The sequence below is a fragment of the Myotis yumanensis genome, unplaced genomic scaffold, assembly GCF_028538775.1.
Source record: "Myotis yumanensis isolate MYYU_CA2020_CCGP unplaced genomic scaffold, mMyoYum1.0.hap1 SCAF_3, whole genome shotgun sequence".
NCBI classification, from domain to species: Eukaryota; Metazoa; Chordata; class Mammalia; order Chiroptera; family Vespertilionidae; genus Myotis; species Myotis yumanensis.
This window is the reverse complement of record NW_027223754.1, coordinates 144662611-144682185: the sequence shown is the minus strand read 5'-3', so window position 1 is coordinate 144682185 and position 19575 is coordinate 144662611. Positions and strand designations below refer to the sequence as shown.

Genomic DNA, 19575 nt, shown 5'->3' with positions numbered 1-19575 from the left:
TTTAACAGGAACACTTCATTGCTGCATAGAGGACATACTTAAGGAGTAAGGAACAAGACATTAGTAGGCTACTAGAGCACTCATCTAGGCAAGAAATGAAGGAAGCTTGGAGCAGAGTGGTAATGGTGGGGTTATAAAAATGGTTGGTGTTTGGATATATTTTTAAGGTAGATCCACAAGGATTTCATGACCAATTGAACATGGAATATGAAAGAAAGAGGAAAAAAATAGTGTTGAGGCATTGGTCTTGGGCAAGTGATGGAAAGACTTGTGGAGTAGCAGGTAGGGGTGTGTGTGTGTGTGTGTGTGTGTAATATCAGACCTGTTATATTTGAGATGCCTCTTTGATATCTTAGTGGAAACATCCAGTGGGCAGGTGAATTAATGGTGTGGAAGTCTGGAAGTAATGAGGTAAAATCTTCAGCATCTAAGTGACATTTATAACCACGAGACCAGATGTCATCACCAAAAGAACTGAGTGTAGACAGAGAATTGAAAATATCTATTGATGGAATCTGGAACCCTCCAACATTAAGTGAGAAAGATGGATGAGGATAAGGAGAAATCAGCCAGGAGACAGAAGGAGTTGTCAACCAGATAGAAGGAAAAGTGAGATAGAAGCCAAGTGAAAAAAGTGTTAGGAGGAGGAGAAATTATCAACTGTGCCAAATTCTGCTGATAGGTGATGCATGTTGAGGACTGGAACTGACTGTTGGATTTAGCATCCTGGTGCCTTTAGTGATGTTGACGAGAGCAGTTATGGGAGAGGAGTGGGAATCAAAGCTTCATTATTGTGAATTCAAGAGAGAATAGACATAGAGTGTAAGTGGGCAACCATCCTACTTACACCTAAGGGATCCTTTTCATTCTAAAAGTGTTTCAGTTTGGATGTTAACTTACATACTAATCCTAACTATATAGAAAAAAAAACTTTCAAGGAGCATTGCTGGAAAACATAGCTGAGGAACTGTGGTCAGCAAAGATTTTGTTTTTAAACATAAGAAGCAATACAGATTACTTGTTTGCTGGTGAAAATTATGTAGTATGGAGACATAAATTGGTGATATGGGGGATAAAGAGGAGCATTTGAGAACATCTTTGAAAAGACAAGAGGTGATAGAACGTTGAGGGCTTGACCTTATGAGTGCAGCCTCCCTAACTTTTCTAATGGGAGGGAAGGCAGAGTACATGTTGCATTTCTCACAATGTATTTCATTGTTGATTTATTTGTTTGTTTTCCCACATATTGTGAACCTCTTAAGAGCAGCAAGAGTAAATGTCTTATTCATTTTGTGGTAAGAATTTTTATTGTTTTATTTCTATTCTCTACTACAATCCTGACACACAGCATGCATGCAATACATGTTTGAATGAACAAATGAAGACACTGTGCTAAGTGTGTGTATGTTTTATCTTCTCACTCAGATCGGATCATTTCCATAAAATCTTGAAAACCAGCTTAATTTAATTGTGTCTCTCCTGTCTTGGTCTACAGATAGCTTGACTAACTGGTAGGATTGATTAATAGGAGTGGCTGTTTCTACCAAAATCAATGCTGCTTCCTAGGAGTGAAATTAGTGTCCGTTTGCTGCACCATTTTGTAGTGGTCCTGGTTATGCTTTTAAACTGAATCTTCTGAAAGATGTCCATTCTCCTGAGTATCCATTTGTCATTTATAGTTTACCGTTCACATAGTATTTATCATTGTCTTTTATTATCTAACTTACCTAATAAATGGAAAACTCTCTGAGAATGGAAATTACATTGCTTCTCTCCATGCCCCCTTCCCCCAATAATGCTTTGCGCCACCTTTAATTAGAGAACATGTCTGATTCACTACCAAGTGAAAAATGTTTAGTCCGGGCCTGTTGCAAAGCAGATGTCAAATAAATGTTTGTTGAATGAATGAATGCATGAGTAAATGATTACTGTGTGTGGTGTATGCTGCTGGTACCCAGACATCTTTCCTGTTTGGTGCACCTATGCCCCAGCTCTCACTGCTTTTCTCTTAATAGGTTGTCCCTGAAATCTTCTTCAAAGGACTATACTTGGGCCAGTCCATGGATGCCTTCCCCTTGGTAATCAGTATCCAATGACCAAGGTGCAGGAGTTTGGGAATCTAGCTGTTGTGCCTCAAGGCAGTGCAAACTCACCGGGACATGTTACACTCCAGGGCTCCCTGTGGGATCAGGCTCCCAGGACTTCAGCTGAAATTGCACTTTGCTTGACTCATTATTCTTCCTTATCTTGCTTCCCAGGGCTCCCTTGTAGGTTTCTCCTGAGAACACCTCCTTAGTAGATCACTTGCACACTCATCCTTTCCTTGGGGTCTGCTTCTTGGGAACTTATACGTAACACATTGCATGTTTATAAGCAGTGATGTCAGAGGCAGGGAATGATAACAACTTTCTCTCTAAGACTGTCACATCTTGCAGTGGTACGTGGTGTCTACACCACCAACCCAAACTGTAGGTGACTGTCAACTAAATTTGATATTCGATTTGGTTGGTGGGTGGGAATTTCAGTAAATAAATTTATTGAATTTAGTAGATATCTTATTGAATTACAGGACTTTCTAACATAAAGTAGAATGTATTTTTTTTTAAACTTTCTACTCTTTTTGATTAAACACATCTCTGACATATGTTCTCTCCCCTTAAGCCAGGATAGTAAAGAGTTGATTGTCTAATCAATTTTTATAGGATTGAGTACAGCTTTTTTTGGTCTTTGTGTTGAATATAAATATCCATTTTCACAAACCGAGTAAACCATTTATTTTTTCAGTGATTTGAAAAGAACACAAACTCCTATATCTGTAAAATGTGACTGGAAGTAATCTGTTTTAGAACTGAAAAGAGCTTTAGTAACCAGCTGGTGGCCAACACTTTTATTTTATAAATGAGACCACTTGAGACCCAAAGAGGTTAAGTACTTTGTTCAATATCACTCGGTTTGGTCAGTAACAGAGCAGGACTACCAGCCAACTCCCAGGCTGCTGTGCTCGTCACAGCTCCACAGAATACATATTTATGATTCACAGAATTGATATGAGGATTAGGGACCACATCTGTGAAAAATAGATTTAGCCTTTGGAAAGAGAGATGCTGGGTAGCTTTATAAAAGCTTTATGAAAACTAATCTCATTTTAACCTTTTCTGTATAGTTGTTAGTTTTGTTCAGTTTTATGTTATTTGCCTCAGGCTCCTTTTTGGCCAAGGACTAGATAATATACAATGCTTGATTTAAAAATCAATATTAAGTATCCGGACTGTGTTAGAAATATGAATTACCTCAGCTGGTTTCGAAGCCTGGAGCAGTTGAAGACGGCTTTCCAGAATGGCAATCATTTATGGACCTGAAACATTTTCTATTCCTACTTTGCATATTGGGAATAAGGACAGTTAGTTCCAAAGAAAAGAAGGAAGTGTAACATATATTTCTGTTCGGCTCGGTAATGCTTTCCTAGCTGGATGCAATGTGTCTTTAACAAACCATGAATTTTCTCTCCTGCTGAGCCACCATATCCTGCCTACTTTCAGCATAGTCAGAGAACCATTATCCTAATCCGCTGTACCTTCCTATCTCTAGCAAGCACATGTAAGTGATAACTTTGAATACTTATTTTGATGCAAGCTGTATAAATCTTCTCTATGTCTTCTTGTAAAGCGAGGAAATTGTGACTTGCTCAACTTGGTTACTTTAATTGCTTGAGTTTGGTTCATTCAGCCACAGCATGCTTTGATATATGAACAAGAATGCTGTTTAATTTCTGTAGGAAGCGAAGTGATTTGTGTAGATTCATATATGCAGGCAAGATAAAATTTGAGTACCAAAAGGCTAAAGTAACTTTTATATATATTTTTAATTAGGTACGATTATACGCACGACCCGACGCTATCAGAAGAGGATCCGGGGACTATGCTCTCCATATAACAAAGAGATTAATAGAGTTTTATGAAGACTACTTTAAAGTGCCCTACTCCTTGCCCAAACTAGGTAAGAATTGTCTTGGTTATTTTACTGGAAGGGGTCCAAGAAGGTGGAATTTCTTCTTCATGCATTTATTCGAGACATTCAGAAGCACGGAAATTCCAAGGGCTATATATTTTAAAGACGATCAGCATGAAAATAGTTTTTTTTCTGAAGAGGTAAAATAAAACTTAGTGTTTCTAGAGTCTTGCCAAAAAGTGCTCATAGGAATTAAGAATGGCATTATCTAAGTTTCGGATTCCAGAAGATAACCCCCATAGCTATAGTTTGTTGACTACATACTGGGAAGGGGTACTTGTCAGCATCTCAATTAATCTGCACAGCTGCTACGTGGGTAGGTTACTGTTACATTTTCCACCAAAGGGAATTGAGACCCAGGAGCCTTCCATTCATTCAGACAGCCAATAAGTAAAGAAGCTGGGATTTCAAGGTAGGTCTTTATGATTTCCAGACCTATTCAATATTGTCTACTCATTGCTTTGTTTCTTTCCTAATCCCAGATGTCAGATCTCAGTGTATTCGTTGTCCCTTAGGTTATTTTTGTGTAGTCACATTTCAAGTAAGTCATGGTAAATGGAATAAAATCAAGAGAGAAGGGGAATTTTAATGGTGGAGGTTGTGTTCATGATGAATATGCTTGCATTTCCTTCTTTTACAAAGAGATATGTTGGATAATTTTTTGTTGAATGAATAAATGGATGGATTTTGTTATTCTAATTTAAATGAAGTTGCTGCTTTTTATTTTTTAAGGATTCTCCTACTCTCTGGTATACCAGCTTTTCTTTCTTTCTTTCTCTTTTTTTTTAAAAATCCTCACCTGAGGATATTTTTTCCATTAATTTTCAGACAGAGTGGAAGGGAAGAGGTCAGAGGTGAGAGAGAGAGAGAGAGAGAGAGAGATTGAGAGAGACATTTATGTGAGAGAGCCTCCCACACACGCCCAGTCCAAGCTGGGGATGGAAACCGCAACCGAGGTAGGGTGCTCGTAACCAGGAATTGAACCTGCGACGCTCTAACCCACTGAGCCAAACCCGTCAGGGCTGAAGTTGCTGCTTTTACAGGGGAACGGACTCTGACTTTCCCGGAAATTAGAAAAGGCATGTCACCCATTAGAAATGCTGAAGTTATGTTTTTGTTCTCAGAAAACCTGTTTTGAAAGATTACATCACTATCCTCCTTTATTCCTCTTCCCTTTCCCCATCCCTTTTCCTTCCCCAGAGCATTTTTGATCTGCGTCCACATAAAAGTGATTGCTTGTTGGCAAGAATAAAGTACTTATCTGATCAAAAATGTTAGCATTTGAACCACAGGCTCTCCTCTCAGGAGAACTGGGCCTATTTCATTAAAGCACCTGCCTGCTGAGGAGCTTTATTGGTCTTACAATGTGTAGTTCAGAGAGTAGATGGAATAGTTGATATTGGGATCAATGGGTGTGGCATATAATTTTAATAAGTGATGTTTATGAAATTCTGAGGACTTTTTAAAATATATGCTCTTAGAATCCATAATATATAAGTTCAAATGTTTAACAAAATTGTATCTCAAATAGGATCTATGTGTTTTTTTTTTTCTTCTGTCTTCTTTCTTTTCTTCTCTGTAGTCACTTCCCTATTGGAATCCATTACACTGAAATCTCCCTGGTAGGCACCCAAGGCAGGAAGAATACCTGACCTCATTTGCATGGGAGGTGACACTGTTCTGTACTCCAAGTGAAACTGACTGGGAACTTCCCAGCTTGACCCTAATGTAAAATTCACAAGTGCTTATGCTGCAAGTTCAGCAAGAGAAATAAAATGTGAATCTTTGTCCCCTTCAGACCAGTAATTAGTAGAGGAATTCAATTTATAACTTCAGGGGGTTCCATGTAACTGTCAGCTTACAGCAGGAGGCATCCCTGGTCCTCTATTTCACTCACAAGTGAACCATGCAGGCTTTCATCTGCAGAAAAGAGCTTTGTTCGCTGGTACTCTTACTTGTTAAGCCACCTTCCGGTGTGTACAACAGAATGATTTGACTCACCCCAGCACACTTCTTTTTATGTATCTAGGGGAGTTACTATAGCCTGTGGCACTTCCTAAAATTTCTCCTAAAGTTCTACTTATGTTATGTATTTATAGATATTTAGATCTATATGTTAATGGATTTATAAGTATGCTTTCTAAATACCTCCTCCATAAAAATTCCTAAGCACAGAAGCATTTTGACAAATTCTTACTTTCCATTGTACATGATGAATTATATTTTACATAAGTTCCATGGAAATCAACTCAGTCTTTGTTAATGTAGAGGTATCATAGATATCAACTTCAGAACGAAACCTTCAGAACTAAAATGGTTTCTCTCCCTCCCGCCCTCTATCCCTCCCTATCTTCCTTCCATCTACAGAGAAGCATCAGTCAGACCATCAAACCTCAGAGGGAAGGTAGGGGAGGGTGGGGGTAAGGGGGAGAGATCAACCAAAGGACTTATATGCTAACATATAGGCTTAACCAATGGACACAGACAACAGGGGGGTGAGGGCATGAGTGGGGGGTAATGGGGAGTAATGTGAAGATAAGGACACATATGTAATAACTTAATCAATAATAAAAAAAGATTAAAAAATAAGCATCTATTGAGTGCCTCCCACAGGTACTTTTCTATGTGATGGGGATACAGCAGCAAATAAAAAAGACAAAAATCCCTTCCCTCCTGGGGCTTACGTTTTCTTAGGTAGAGGCAGACCCTGAAGCAATCAGTAGCACATAAAGTGTATCAGATGGAGAGAAGTGCCATTAAAAATAAAGCTGGAACAGAGGAGCAGGAAGTGTGTGGAGCAGATCAGATGTGGAAAAAGGGCTGAATCTTTTAAATGGGTATTGATGGCTTCATTGGGAAGCTGACTCTTGAGCAAAGAACTCAAGGACATGAAGGAGTAACCCAAGTGGAAAAAGTGCCCTGACTTTGAGATGGGAGCTTTGTTGGTGTAATTAAAGAACAGAAAAGAGGCAGGTATGACTAGAGCAGAATGGGTTAAGGAGATAAGGTCAAGGTGAGTAGCAGATCATGGAGAGCCAGCAGACTGTGGTAAAGACTTTGGCTTTTTTCTCCTGGGTGAGATGGAAATCAATTGGCCAGTTATTAGAAGTATTACATAATCTGATTTCTGTTATAAAAGGGTATTATGTGGGTTAAGTACTAATATACTGTGGGGCAATGGTGCTCAGTCAGGGTGAATTTGTCCCTCAGGTACTTGGCAATATCTGGAGACATTTTTATTTGTCACAACTCAAGGAGGGGTGGTAGAGTGTGTCCTATTGGCATTTAGTGGATAGAGGCCAGGGATACTGCTAAACATCTTACCATGCACACGACAGCCTCCCATAATAAAAGAGTTGTCTAACCAAAATGTCAATAGTGCTGCAATTGAGAGACTCTGGTATAGGTAGAAAGGTCAGAGGCATAAAAACCAGTTAAGAATATATGGCAAAATATGATGGTGGCCTGGTGAACTAGGATGTTAACAGAGAAATGATCTGGATATGTATTGAAAGCACAGACAAAAACTCACTGCTGAACAGGATGTGGGTATGAGAACAAGACAGGTACCAAGGGCAATTCCAAGGTTTTTGGTTTGAAAATTTGAAGAATGGATTTACATTTTACTGAGACAGGACAATTGTGGAAAGAGACAGTGTTTGAGATTGACATGTCTATTAAGCATTTAGGTGGCACCTTAATGTCTATAAGAAATTCAAGTAGACAACTGCATTTATAACTTTGGACTTTGAGTTAGAGATCTGGCTAGAGCAGCGGTTCTCAACCTGTGGGTCGCGACTCCTTTGGGGGTCGAACTACCCTTTCACAGGGGTCACCTAAGACCATTGGAAAACACATATATAATTACATATTGTTTTTGTGATTAATCACTATGCTTTAATTATGTTCAATTTGTAACTATGAAATTGGGGGTCACCACAACATGAGGAACTGTATTAAAGGGTCGCGGCATTAGGAAGATTGAGAACCACTGGACTAGAGAAATCCATTTGCCAGCATGTCAGGATGGTTAGGACCACCACAGCTGTGAGAGCAGGTAGGAAAGAGAATAGGAGTGAGGTGGGAAGGATCCAACGTTTAGTGGTTATAGAGATTAGGAGCCACGAAAGCCTGCTGGTTGACAAGAAGCAACTGAGGTACTAAGAAAATAGGTATATGTTCCAGGCATCTAATGAATAGAACTTTTCAAAGAGGGCAGATGATAAATTGTGGTAAATCCTGTTAGATGAGGACTGAGAATTGACCATTAATTGGCACTTGACAAGGGCAAAGGCCTGATAGGTGTGTTCAAGAGCAAGTGGGGGTGGGACTGGGGTTCCCAGTGGAGAGGGTTCTGGGAATAGGGGGAGAATTGTTCGTGTTCTGCTAGTGCTCACCTCTGGATAAGAGCCGTTTCTGTGAACTAATGGCATCCTTACCTCACAGATCTGTCCCTGTCCCACAGCATGTCAGGGGGAGATGTGGAACTTGCCTTTTTCTTTGATTTTCACTAGAAAACCCAAACCTGAAACAGATAAATAAGAACGCTCTCCACCAGTTAACCTGAATTTACTGAGAGCTATGTGTGAACACTAGAGTATTACATTGCAAAAACCAAACAAGAAAGCAACCTTAAAATGTAATATTGGAGCCTCTTTTCCTTAGAATTCCCTTTGCCTTTCTATCATATACTCTTCAATATCCCTTTTCTTCAATCTTCCCAAGTTCTTTTGCATTTCTAATGCTGAATAGTTTAACTTTCTCTGCTGTGGCATCGTCTCATGCCAGCTTATCTGTAAGGATTTGAGTTTCCACACCAAGTAGTTTATCAGAATAGTTCCCTATGAGGAATTCTGATGCTCACTATTAGGGCAATACATTTATTCTCTTGTTACACAAGGATATTTCTTTAATGTTTTTAAGCCAAAATATGCAGCCAGTGTACCTGTGGGAGGATGTATTTTTAAATCTCTAACTTAGGGAATTAAGAGTATTTATATGAGGTTTCTCTTTCTTGGTGTTAAGTTGAAACGAGAGGTATAAAGTCCTTTGGATATAATCCACGTCTTTCGGTATAGAATGTGCTCTGTTTTCATGAGAATGCTCTGAGGCCTGGAGATTTACTTAAAAACAGATTGTTATATAAAAAATTATCTTTCCTCTCATCCCCCAGCAAATGACCACAATTACAAAGCAAATGGGCTTGTGTTTACTAAATGTGGGTCACTCTTGAGGGCTTTGTACATTCGAATCCATTTAATCTTTTTCACTGCCATTGAGGCGGTGCATGTTATTTTCTCATTTTCCAGGTGAGGAAATTTAGGCACAAAGTGACTAAGTAATGTACTCTGCTCCCACAGCAGGGATTCATGGATTTATAATTCAAATTCAGGCTGTCTAGCTCCAGCACTTCAGGATTCTACCAAAGCAGATTCCTGAAATTATGCGAATTCAGAGATTAAAATATAGGTCATTTTAATAAACTAAGTAATCTGATTGCTAGAGGTATAATCTAATAGTTATTTTTGTTAATGTCATGTTAATGTTAAAATTAAAACGTGTACCTGGAAGAGAAGTTGAAAACGTAAAAATAAAATAAAGGAGCATCCGTCTTATAACTCATAATTTCATCAACCAGAAGATATATTTGAGTATCTTAAATGTTTGTTTTTCAATATAGATGTTTTATACGTTAATTAAGTGGCTACTAAAGTGACAGGTTTGTATTGGAATATTTGGTTTACTCTGTTTAGATTTCCATTAATTATGGCAGATAGCCTTCAGTTTCCTTTTGCTGCTACTTTGTAATTTGTAAGTCAATGTTTTGTAAAGGAGTTTGCTTGATTGTTTTTTGTTTGTTTTTTTGCCTCAGATAGCATGCTTTTATGAAGAATTCAATATCTACCTGGCATAGTGCTGTGATTGTGGAGGGAGCAAAAGTATTTTGTTACAAGGATTTCTGGCTTCAAGGAGTGTGGTTTTTGTTGAGGAGAGAATACAATATTTATAGGTATGAATGGATTAGAGACTCATGCAATATGGAAGCACCAGCATTTTGTAGGGTAAAAATATACTACCATATTAAGAATGTGGGATCGTTGCAGAATGCTGTAGGCATGAAATGCACATAAAAAGAAGCCTTATATTGACTTGAGTCCCCCCCCCCCCCCCCCCCCGAAAAAACAAATTGAATCAGAGCTGGAGAAGAAAGGGGAGAAGTCATTTTGAGAATTGTGTAGTGGGGGCAGCCTCTGGATACCTGGGGCTCTATGTATCATGTTGATGGAGCCTATTTACTTTTCTATATTGGAGTAGATGAGTTAAGGAATAAGTTGTCCTATTGAAGTTCATAAATAGGAGAGCTTAGTTTGAATCAATGAGCTTTGTTTAAGTTATTACAGATATACTTTTTATTGTGATGATGATGATGATGACAGTTTGCTACTTGCAGTAATAGAATTTTTGAGTTTTTCTTTCACAAAATGTTTTTTTATTAAAGACTGACAACAATTTCATTCACTATGGTTATGTTTCTTTTCTTTTTTAAGTTGTAGATATATTTTTGTTTTTAATTAAAATGGTAATTATATGAAACTACTCTCATTTTTAAACATGCATCTCATAATTGAGTTATCACTTGAGACTTTATTTTAAGTATGACTTTTCTTACCCTGCTTTTGATGAGATAAATATTGAATGTGATATATATGCTTTGTTGATGGTCTCAAATAATAGTGCTGTTTAAAAGCAAATACCTGGAGGCCGTGCATACAGTCAGGTCTACTTCTGCATAATGCCAACTCATCCCCAAGTGCTTCCTTCAACCAGAATGCCTCAAAATATTTGAATGTATACTGGAGCTATTTAATTGTATGGCTCCTGGCAGAAACTAGCTTAGGATCTCTCTGTGGGGGAACACTATTACCGCATTTTCAGGGCATCAGATGATGTAGTTCTTTGTCTTCCAGTTTTCCAAGTGTTGTAGAGAAATAAGTTTCTTCAAATGACTATCCTCTCCCCCTGTTTGGAATGAAATAAACATTGTCTCTCCCTATTTTATGAAGGTAATTTGAAAAACCTTTCACATGGCAATTTTCTCATAAACCAAAGTAGCAGGTATAATTTCTTTCAATGGGGCATATCGTTTGTAGGTTCCTAACCCCCCACTCTGACAACCATTGGCACTAAAATACCATCAGCTCTGATTAAAATGGACACAATTACTTCAATATTTAATAGTTATTTTAACACATTTTAACAAGGCATTTTCCACCTTCATTAATTATTCCATAAAATGTCCACTTAACTCTTTTCATTAAGCTATTTTGCAGCTATTATATGCTATGCATGTCTAAGACTATACTAACACACAAAACATATCCTATATAATAAAACCCTGATATGCAAATTGACTGAATAGTAGAACGACTGGTCACTATGATGCACACTGACCACCAAGGGGCACATGCTCAATGCAGGAGCTACCCCCTGGTGGTCAGTGCACTCCCACAGGGGGAGCACCACTCAGCCAGAAGCCAGGTTCACGGCTGGTGAGCTCAGTGGAGGTGGTGGGGAGCGAGCCTAAACTGGCAGCAGACATCCCTCAAGGGGTCTCGGGCCTGCAGGCCAGGCTGAGGGACCCCCCTACTCCCCCCAGTGCATGAATGTCATGCACCAGGCCTCTAGTATATTTATAAGATTCTCAATGTTTATGATATTTAACTACCAATGCAAAAAAGGGATAAACAAAGGATGCTAAAGAAGAAAGAAATCAATGAAAACAATGCATTTTAGTGGGAACGATTCATGAGATGATTCTGCTATATGCTTGTACACCACAGAAACACTTAGTGGATAATTTAATGCAGCACAAACCAACCATAGACCTGAAGTAACTAATTAATTCAGCAAGCATTTATTGAGCAGTTACTATGTAAAAATGTACTCGCAATGATAATAAATGGCTCTTCTGCTAGAAGCTTAAAATCTAGTTGAAGAGAAGTGTTTTTTGTTTTTTTTTTTTTAATTTTGCCAATTCATCAGTATTGTTCCACGTTCAATTTTCTTACAGCTGTCCTCCCTCCTTCTATAGTTTTAAGAATTTCAGACCTTCACAACATTGGATTTGTTCCTAAATATATTTTCACTAATTCAACCAGTTTTTGTGTGAATGATTGTTTATTCTGAAAGTAAATGCAGTTTTAGAAAGTGCTTTACTTAATCAGGGCATATTTATAAGAGAAGTTTCCAAGTTACTGTTTTATGTATTCCAAAAACAGAGGTTTTTGGCCCTTACATTAAGAAATCAGTATTTCCAGAGTTTTCCTACTGTAGTCATTGCATAAGCCTGATGTGACATAACCTGCTTTCTTCCTTATTCCTGTGGATGAAGTGGCATTGCTGTGGCACAGGGCACCTTTTTTGTACACCTGATCCCATCTTCTTTCACCTGTCAAAGGATATCACTTCAGCAGTTCTTCCTTTGCTCTCCCGAGTCTTTAATTTTCCCTCTTTATTGGATCTTCTTCCACAAACATTTAAAATACGGTGCCATTTCTCTCAACGTAAGCACACACATGCACACTCATTCCAGCTACCGTACCATTTCTCTCCTTCCTTTTACAGCTAAACTGCTGGAAAGTGTTGTCCATCTGCACTGACTCCAGTTTTTCCTCTTTTTCTTGTTTGTTAAATGCACTCTACATCAGGTGTTTGCCCCCAACACTCTACTAAAACTGCTCCTGTCAAGTTCAATAATGCCTCCACATTGCTAAACCCAGCGGTCAATTCTTAGTCTTCATCTTGAGCTGTCAGCACCATCTGACACGGTTGTTCTCTCCAACTCCCTGAAATATATTTTTAGCTTGTCTTTCAGGGCAACTCATTTTCCTTTTTTATTTTTTTCTCCAATTCACTGGCCATTATTTCCAAGTCTATTCTTCAATTCCTTTCCCACCTCTAGGGGCTTAACACTGGAGTGTTTCAGGACTTGGGTTTTGGACCTCTTCTCTTTGCTACCTTCCTGCAGCCTCTTGACTTTAAGTATCATCTGCTGATGCTGGTAATTTCCAAATTTGCATCTCCAGCCTGGTTCACTCTCTTCAACTTCAAATTTCCACACTCTATTACACTTGGATACCTAATGAGTATCTTAAATTAACACGTTTGCATTTGAGCTTCAGATCTTTAAGCTGCTCCCTTGCTCTTTCTACAGTCTTCCCCATCTTAGTGTGGTTAAGTTCTGGTGAGAGCTCTCTTCCTGATTTGTGGATGGCCACCTTTTTGCTGTGTTTTCACACAGTGCAGAGAGAAAGCAAGCTCTCTGGTGTTTCTTCTTCTAAGGGTCCCACCTGCATGACCTCATCTTAACCTAATTTTGAACCAACTCATTGGAAGTTAGGGCTTAAACATGTGAGTTTTGGGGGCATAGAATTCACTTCATTGCAGGGGTGAGATCTGGCCTGACTTACATTTTTAAGGGATCACATTAGCTGCTTCATGTGGAACAGATGGTTGGGGAGAAGGAGGTCAAGGCCAAAGTAGAAAGAAGCTACTGCAATAATTTGAGCAATAATGCTGTCCCGAGCCAGAATGGTAGTAGTGGAGGTGGTGAGAAGTGGGCAGATTCTGAATATATTTTGGAAGGAGAATCAACAGGGTTTACTACATTACATAGGACTTCAAATGAAGGCTGGATGCCAGTTCCTCTCAGCTATAGGTTAGAAGATTGTGACAAGGTTGAAAATCTATGCACTTTCTTCTCCCTGGCTTACATTCCTGTGTAGCTACAATGAAAGAGAACAATCTTTTAAAGCCTCTTTCTCCCTTTCTTAGTAATTTGAAACTAGAGGCCCAATGCATGAAATTCGTGCAAGAGTAGGCCTTCTTTCCCCCGGCTGCTGGCACTAGCTTCCCTCTGGCCGCTGGTACCCGGGACCTAGGCTTCCCTCACAGAGGGAGGCCCTGCCTACCTTCCGCAGCCTACCAGTTGGTGGCCTGGGCCTCCCTCTGCGGGGCAATCATGGGGTGATGGCCGGCCCCCCCCCACCAATCGCATCGCACCTGCCTTGGCTGGCCTGGCACCAGTGGGTGTCATAGCGTGCTCCCAGATGGTCGTCTGGATGATCATCTGGATGGTCATCCCACTATTTGGTTGTTTGGTCGATTTGCATATTACGCTCTTATTATATAGGATTAACATAGCATGATAAATAATTTGTATGTTCTAGACAGAGCAGCTATATTTAGAACAAAATAATAGTTGTAATAATCTTTTGGGAGTGAGTTGTTTCCTTCACTGTTCATTGGTCAGTCTGGAGTTAATTATAGACAAATGGCAACCCCAAACCCTCTAGAAAAGCAGGAACAGTTCATTAAAGTCTAGGCTGGGGATTACTGCTGACAGAAGCACTGCCAATCAGGCACTTTTAAAAGAAAGGTGACCATTCCCATAAACTTTAGTGTGAAAATAGCTTATATTGAGATCAGAAGGTTTTTCAAAACAGCTTCATTTCAAGAAACCAAACCTGAGGCATAGTTATGTAAATTAAGGTTAAACATCTAAAAGTCAATTAAGGCAAAATGCTCTATCAGAGAAATGCAAGGTTTTTCTTTTCTTTGTTCTAGTGTAATTGCGACTGGGTTCTTTATCCAATTCAGAACTTTTCAGATGTTCCCATTGTAAAGCTATGCCTTGATTACTTATTGATTGATTATTATTTTTAAGATTTAGGAACTTTAAGTGGTTAGGGCATGGTCAGGGCATCGTTTACTTTGGCATTTAAGTCTTTCATCTTATCAGGTAATGAAGGCTAATAAAAATCTGTGCTGTAAACCATGGATTTACTGCTTATAATACTGTAGGGTAAGAAGCAGACATGCTATTGTAACCTGAGTGAGGTGTACTTACAAATAGGTGGTGGGGCCTCAGCAAACCATATAAAATTCAACTGGGATAGATATCGAGAGATTACTTCAAGAAAATAGAACTTTAGAAAAGATTTCTTGCTAACATAAAAGTGATATAATTATTTTGAGGATGAATTATTTTTATAAAATTAGCTATTTGCCGAAACCGGTTTGGCTCAGTGGATAGAGCGTCGGCCTGCGGACTGAAAGGTCCCGGGTTCGATTCCGGTCAAGGGCATGTACCTGGGTTGCGGGCACATCCCCGGTGGGGGATGTGCAGGAGGCAGCTGATCGATGTCTCTCTCATCGATGTTTCTATCTCTCTATCTCTCTCCTTTCCTCTCTGTAAAAAATCAATAAAATATATTTAAAATAAATAAATAAATAAAATTAGCTATTTTAAAGCTTAAAAATTATGACATTATTCACCATGGCATTGGGGGATCTGGGATTGAGACTCAACCTTTTTGAGAGATTTCAAATGGAAAATGTCACTACTGGCCCATCTTTTAGTTTTAAAATCTTTCAATACTGTCTGAAAATTTTGATGCTGCTGCTTATGGACTTTGAAATGTAAAACAGACTGAAGTGTAAAACAAACCTTAGCTGTGAAGAAGGTTGCAATACACAAGCAGAGCAAATCCAATATGGTAGTTGCAAATGAAGCCTTGGGGTCATTTTTGAAGCTTTTTAAAGGGTAATTTTGAAAGAGACGGTGAATACCAAATGCCGTTTTTCAGTTGGTGGAATTTTAATGGTTTAAAACTTAGATTTATTCTTTATTGACTTTATTTTTTCCTTATGGGTTTTATCTTCATATAGGAAATAATTCATGAATGACTTAGAGCAGTGATGGCGAACCTATGACACGCATGTCAGAGGTGACACATGAACTCATTTTTTTTTTGTTGATTTTTCTTTGTTAAATGGCATTTAAATATATAAAATAAATGTCAAAAATATAAGTCTTTGTTTTACTATGGTTAAAAATATCAAAAAATGTCTATATGTGACACGGCACCAGAGTTAAGTTAGGGTTTTTCAAAATGCTGACACGCCGAGCTCAAAAGGTTCGCCATCACTGACTTAGAGTCTGTCTTCAATAGTATAGAATAGGATGTTTTTTAGCTTTTAAATTGTTTAGAAATTCTTTTTATTTATAGACAAAAAAATTTAGTAAGCTGTAAAATTATTGGTAGGTTGATGATGTTTAGGATCATTTAGCTTCTTAAGTATATTGAGATACTAGAGGCCCAGTGCATGAAATTGTGCGTGGGTACGGTCCCTAGGCCTAGCCTGTGCTCAGGGCTGTCTTCTCTCCTCTTGCTAGTCCCCAGTCCCACCCCACCGCTGCCACCCACCCCTGTTCCCCATTCGCCATCTGGTGGTCAGAGCCTGTGGGCCTGGGGGAGGGATCAAGAAGTCGGCCGTTCCGCCCACTCACCAGTCCCCAGTCCTATCCTACCACCACCTATCCTGGTTCCCCATTTGCCATCCAGCGATTGGAGCCTGCGGGCTGGTAGGGGAGGGACTGAGAGGTGGTCAATGCACCTAATAGCGACTGGTCAAGTGGTCATTCTGGTCATTATGCCATTATGGTAGCTGGGCTCTTATTATATAGGATATCCTGTCAATATTTAATAATATTAATAAAGCCAGCTGGTAAATTATATGAAACATGATGAGCCAAATTTTTCTAGTGGACAAAACCAGCACTTCATGTCTATAGCAGAAATTTGGCTATACTCAGAAATCATAGTTTCTTTTACCTATTGCTAAGGCTAAAATTCTGTGTCCCCCCAAATTCATATATTGAAACTCTAACCCTCAATGTGACTGTATTTGGAGATACAATGTAATTAAGAGCTAATTAGGAGGTAATTAAGGTTAAATGAGATCATAAGGATAGAATCCTAATCTGGGAGGATTAGTGACTTTATAAGAAGAGGAAGAAAGAAAGTCTCTCACCCTCTATCTTCCATGTGAGGGTTGAGAAGACAAAAGGTAGAAAGAGAGCTCTCACCAGACCCTAACCATGCTGGCAACCTGAACTTGGATCTCTAGCCTCCAGAACTATGAGAAAATGAATTTTGTTGTTTAAGCTACCCAGTCTCCAATATTTTGTTATGGCAGCCTGAGCTGACTAATACTCCTGCTGTGTATGGGCTTGAGTCACTTTCAAAACTGTTTGCTTAGTTTTGCACTATGGATGCCAATGAAAATATGGCCAAAATGAAGCTATAGCAACCACTTGAATTATTCAGGTTTTCCCATTGCAATTCTATTTTTGTCTGAGTTACTTATATCATTTAAGAAAAAATTACTGATTTACCTTCTTAAATATCTGTTGCTTTGCTTTACCCCTCTCTCATCTGTAGTGAAAAAAATCTATAATTAGAAAAAATTTCAATCATGTAAAGAAGTCTCCATAATCAGTCTTGTAGTGATAAACTTTCTTTGTAATGGGTCAGATGGAAAATATTTTCAGCTTTGTGAAACACACCATCTTGGTTACAACCTGCCATTATAGCAAGAAAGCAGGTATAGACAATATATAAATGAGTGAATGTGACTATGTTCCAATAAAATTTTATTTACAAAAGCAGGTAGCTGGCCAGATTTGGCTCATAGTTAGTAGTTTGCTGAATCCTACATAACTTCTTTAGTTCAACAATATTAAAATTAAAAATCCCTCAAACCAAGAGACCCTTATTGGGGATTTATTTTTTGCACATTTTAAAAAATGCTTAAGAATCAAATTGAATTGGTACATTCAAAGTAATTATGCATTTTTCTTCTTAAAGACATTTGTTTTCTCATAAGTATAAGTAGAATACATACATTAATGGAATCTACATTTGTATTATTAAATAATAAGTGTATATATTCTACATTATTTATATTATATATATATATATTTTAAAACTATACCAGGGGTTCTCAAACTACGACCTGCAGGCCACATGCAAATACAAATATTATATTTGTTCCCGTTTTGTTTTTTTACTTAAAAATAAAATATGTCTGCATAGGAATTTGTTCATAGTTTTTTTAAAAACTATAGTCTGGCTCTCCAACCGTCTGAGGGACAGCGAACTGGCCCCCTGTTTAAAAAGTTTGAGGACCCCTGCTATATACTGTATATTTGTATACAAATGCATTTATGTATACAAAGTAATTACATATTCACATTTTATGTATCACATCTTCATATCTTATATTATCTTATATCTTATCTATATATATATATAAAAGCCCAGTGACCGGAACGGCAGAATGACCAGAATGACTGGTGGCTATGACATGCACTGCAGCAGCCAACCAGCCTAATCTGGGCACTGATTGGTCCCCAACAACCCGATTGGGAGCAGGGCTGGCCAGCTGACTGCCTGCAGCCCTTCCCCTCGGCTGGCCCCACCCCTGATGGGCCCCCATTGGGGTGGGCTGGCCAGACACCGCCCCCATGTAGGAATTTGTGCACCGGGCCTCTAGTATTCTTTTTTTCTAGTATTAAAATAATATATATTTTTTAAATCCTCACCCAAGGATATTTTTTCCCATTGATTTTTAGAGAGTGGAAGGGGGTGCAAAGAGAGAGAAACATCAATGTGAGAGAGTCATATTGATTGCTTGCCTCCCACACGTGCCCCAGGTACTTGCCCTTGATCTGGAATCAAACCCACAACCCTCCAGTGTGTAGACTGATGCTCTAACTACTGAGAAACACTGGCCAGAGTAGGTATCTTATATATTCACACAAAAACTATTATATAGAATACTCTTATATAATTTGTTTCATATACACCCAAAATGAATAATGTCTGGAAGCTTTGACTTTTTGTTCAGGAGTATGGCTGTGATTAAGGAGGGAGATGGTTTGCTGGAGATTTGAGGAGAAAGAAGATGTGAGGTAGTGAGATAATTATCTGGAGGGTGGGAGAAAAAAATTATAACAGAAATATAGTATGATTACTGCACAGTATAGGGACTCACTTCATTGTATGGCCAGAAACTTAAAATGAATACCATGATCAAGTCAAGACAGGCACAGGACAGACAGAGTAGGGCTTAAACAGGTTACATTTTACCGGGACAGAGCGATGGAGAGAAAAGGAGTTGAAGATAGTAGCAAGGGAATTGTTAAGTGATTACAGTGACGCACCATATCTTTTAACCTGGTTGGAACAGGAACTAGGATAATACGAGAGGAGGAACGGTTGTGAAAATGTATAGAGCTGATGGGTATCTTGGAGCAGAAGAGGAGCAAGAACAAGACTGTGAAGACAGAATGCTGCCATCAAGGAGTGGAAAGCTTGAAATGAAGGCATTTCTTGGCGGGACAGTTAATACAAATGATAATTTCCAGGGTATGATCATGGACTGGGTGCGGACAATGGAAAAGATCACTAGAATAAGGAGATCAAGACCTCTTTGGGTTGTAGGGGATGATCAATGTGGACATTGAAATCACCAAGAAGGATGACAGGACATTGTTACAAAGGACATTAATGTTTCAGGATCATCGATGAGACATCATTCAATGAAATGGGCGGCAACAGCAGATGAATTCTGCCAAGGCGAGGAAGCAGGTTGTATAATTCACTCACATCTATTCAGGCAGCTGGGATTTTTAGAAAATTGGTAGAAAGGCTACTCAAC

The 19575-nt window shown here is 38.8% G+C and overlaps 1 protein-coding gene across 1 annotated transcript in view; it reads left to right on the top strand.

Moving 5' to 3' along the window:
• Positions 1-19575, top strand: part of TRHDE (thyrotropin releasing hormone degrading enzyme) — a 389314-nt gene that overhangs the window by 105246 nt on the left and 264493 nt on the right. The window contains exon 3 of the mRNA XM_070409715.1: positions 3870-3996. Coding sequence (XP_070265816.1) covers positions 3870-3996 — 127 coding nt within the window. The remainder of the gene's footprint in view (positions 1-3869; positions 3997-19575) is intronic.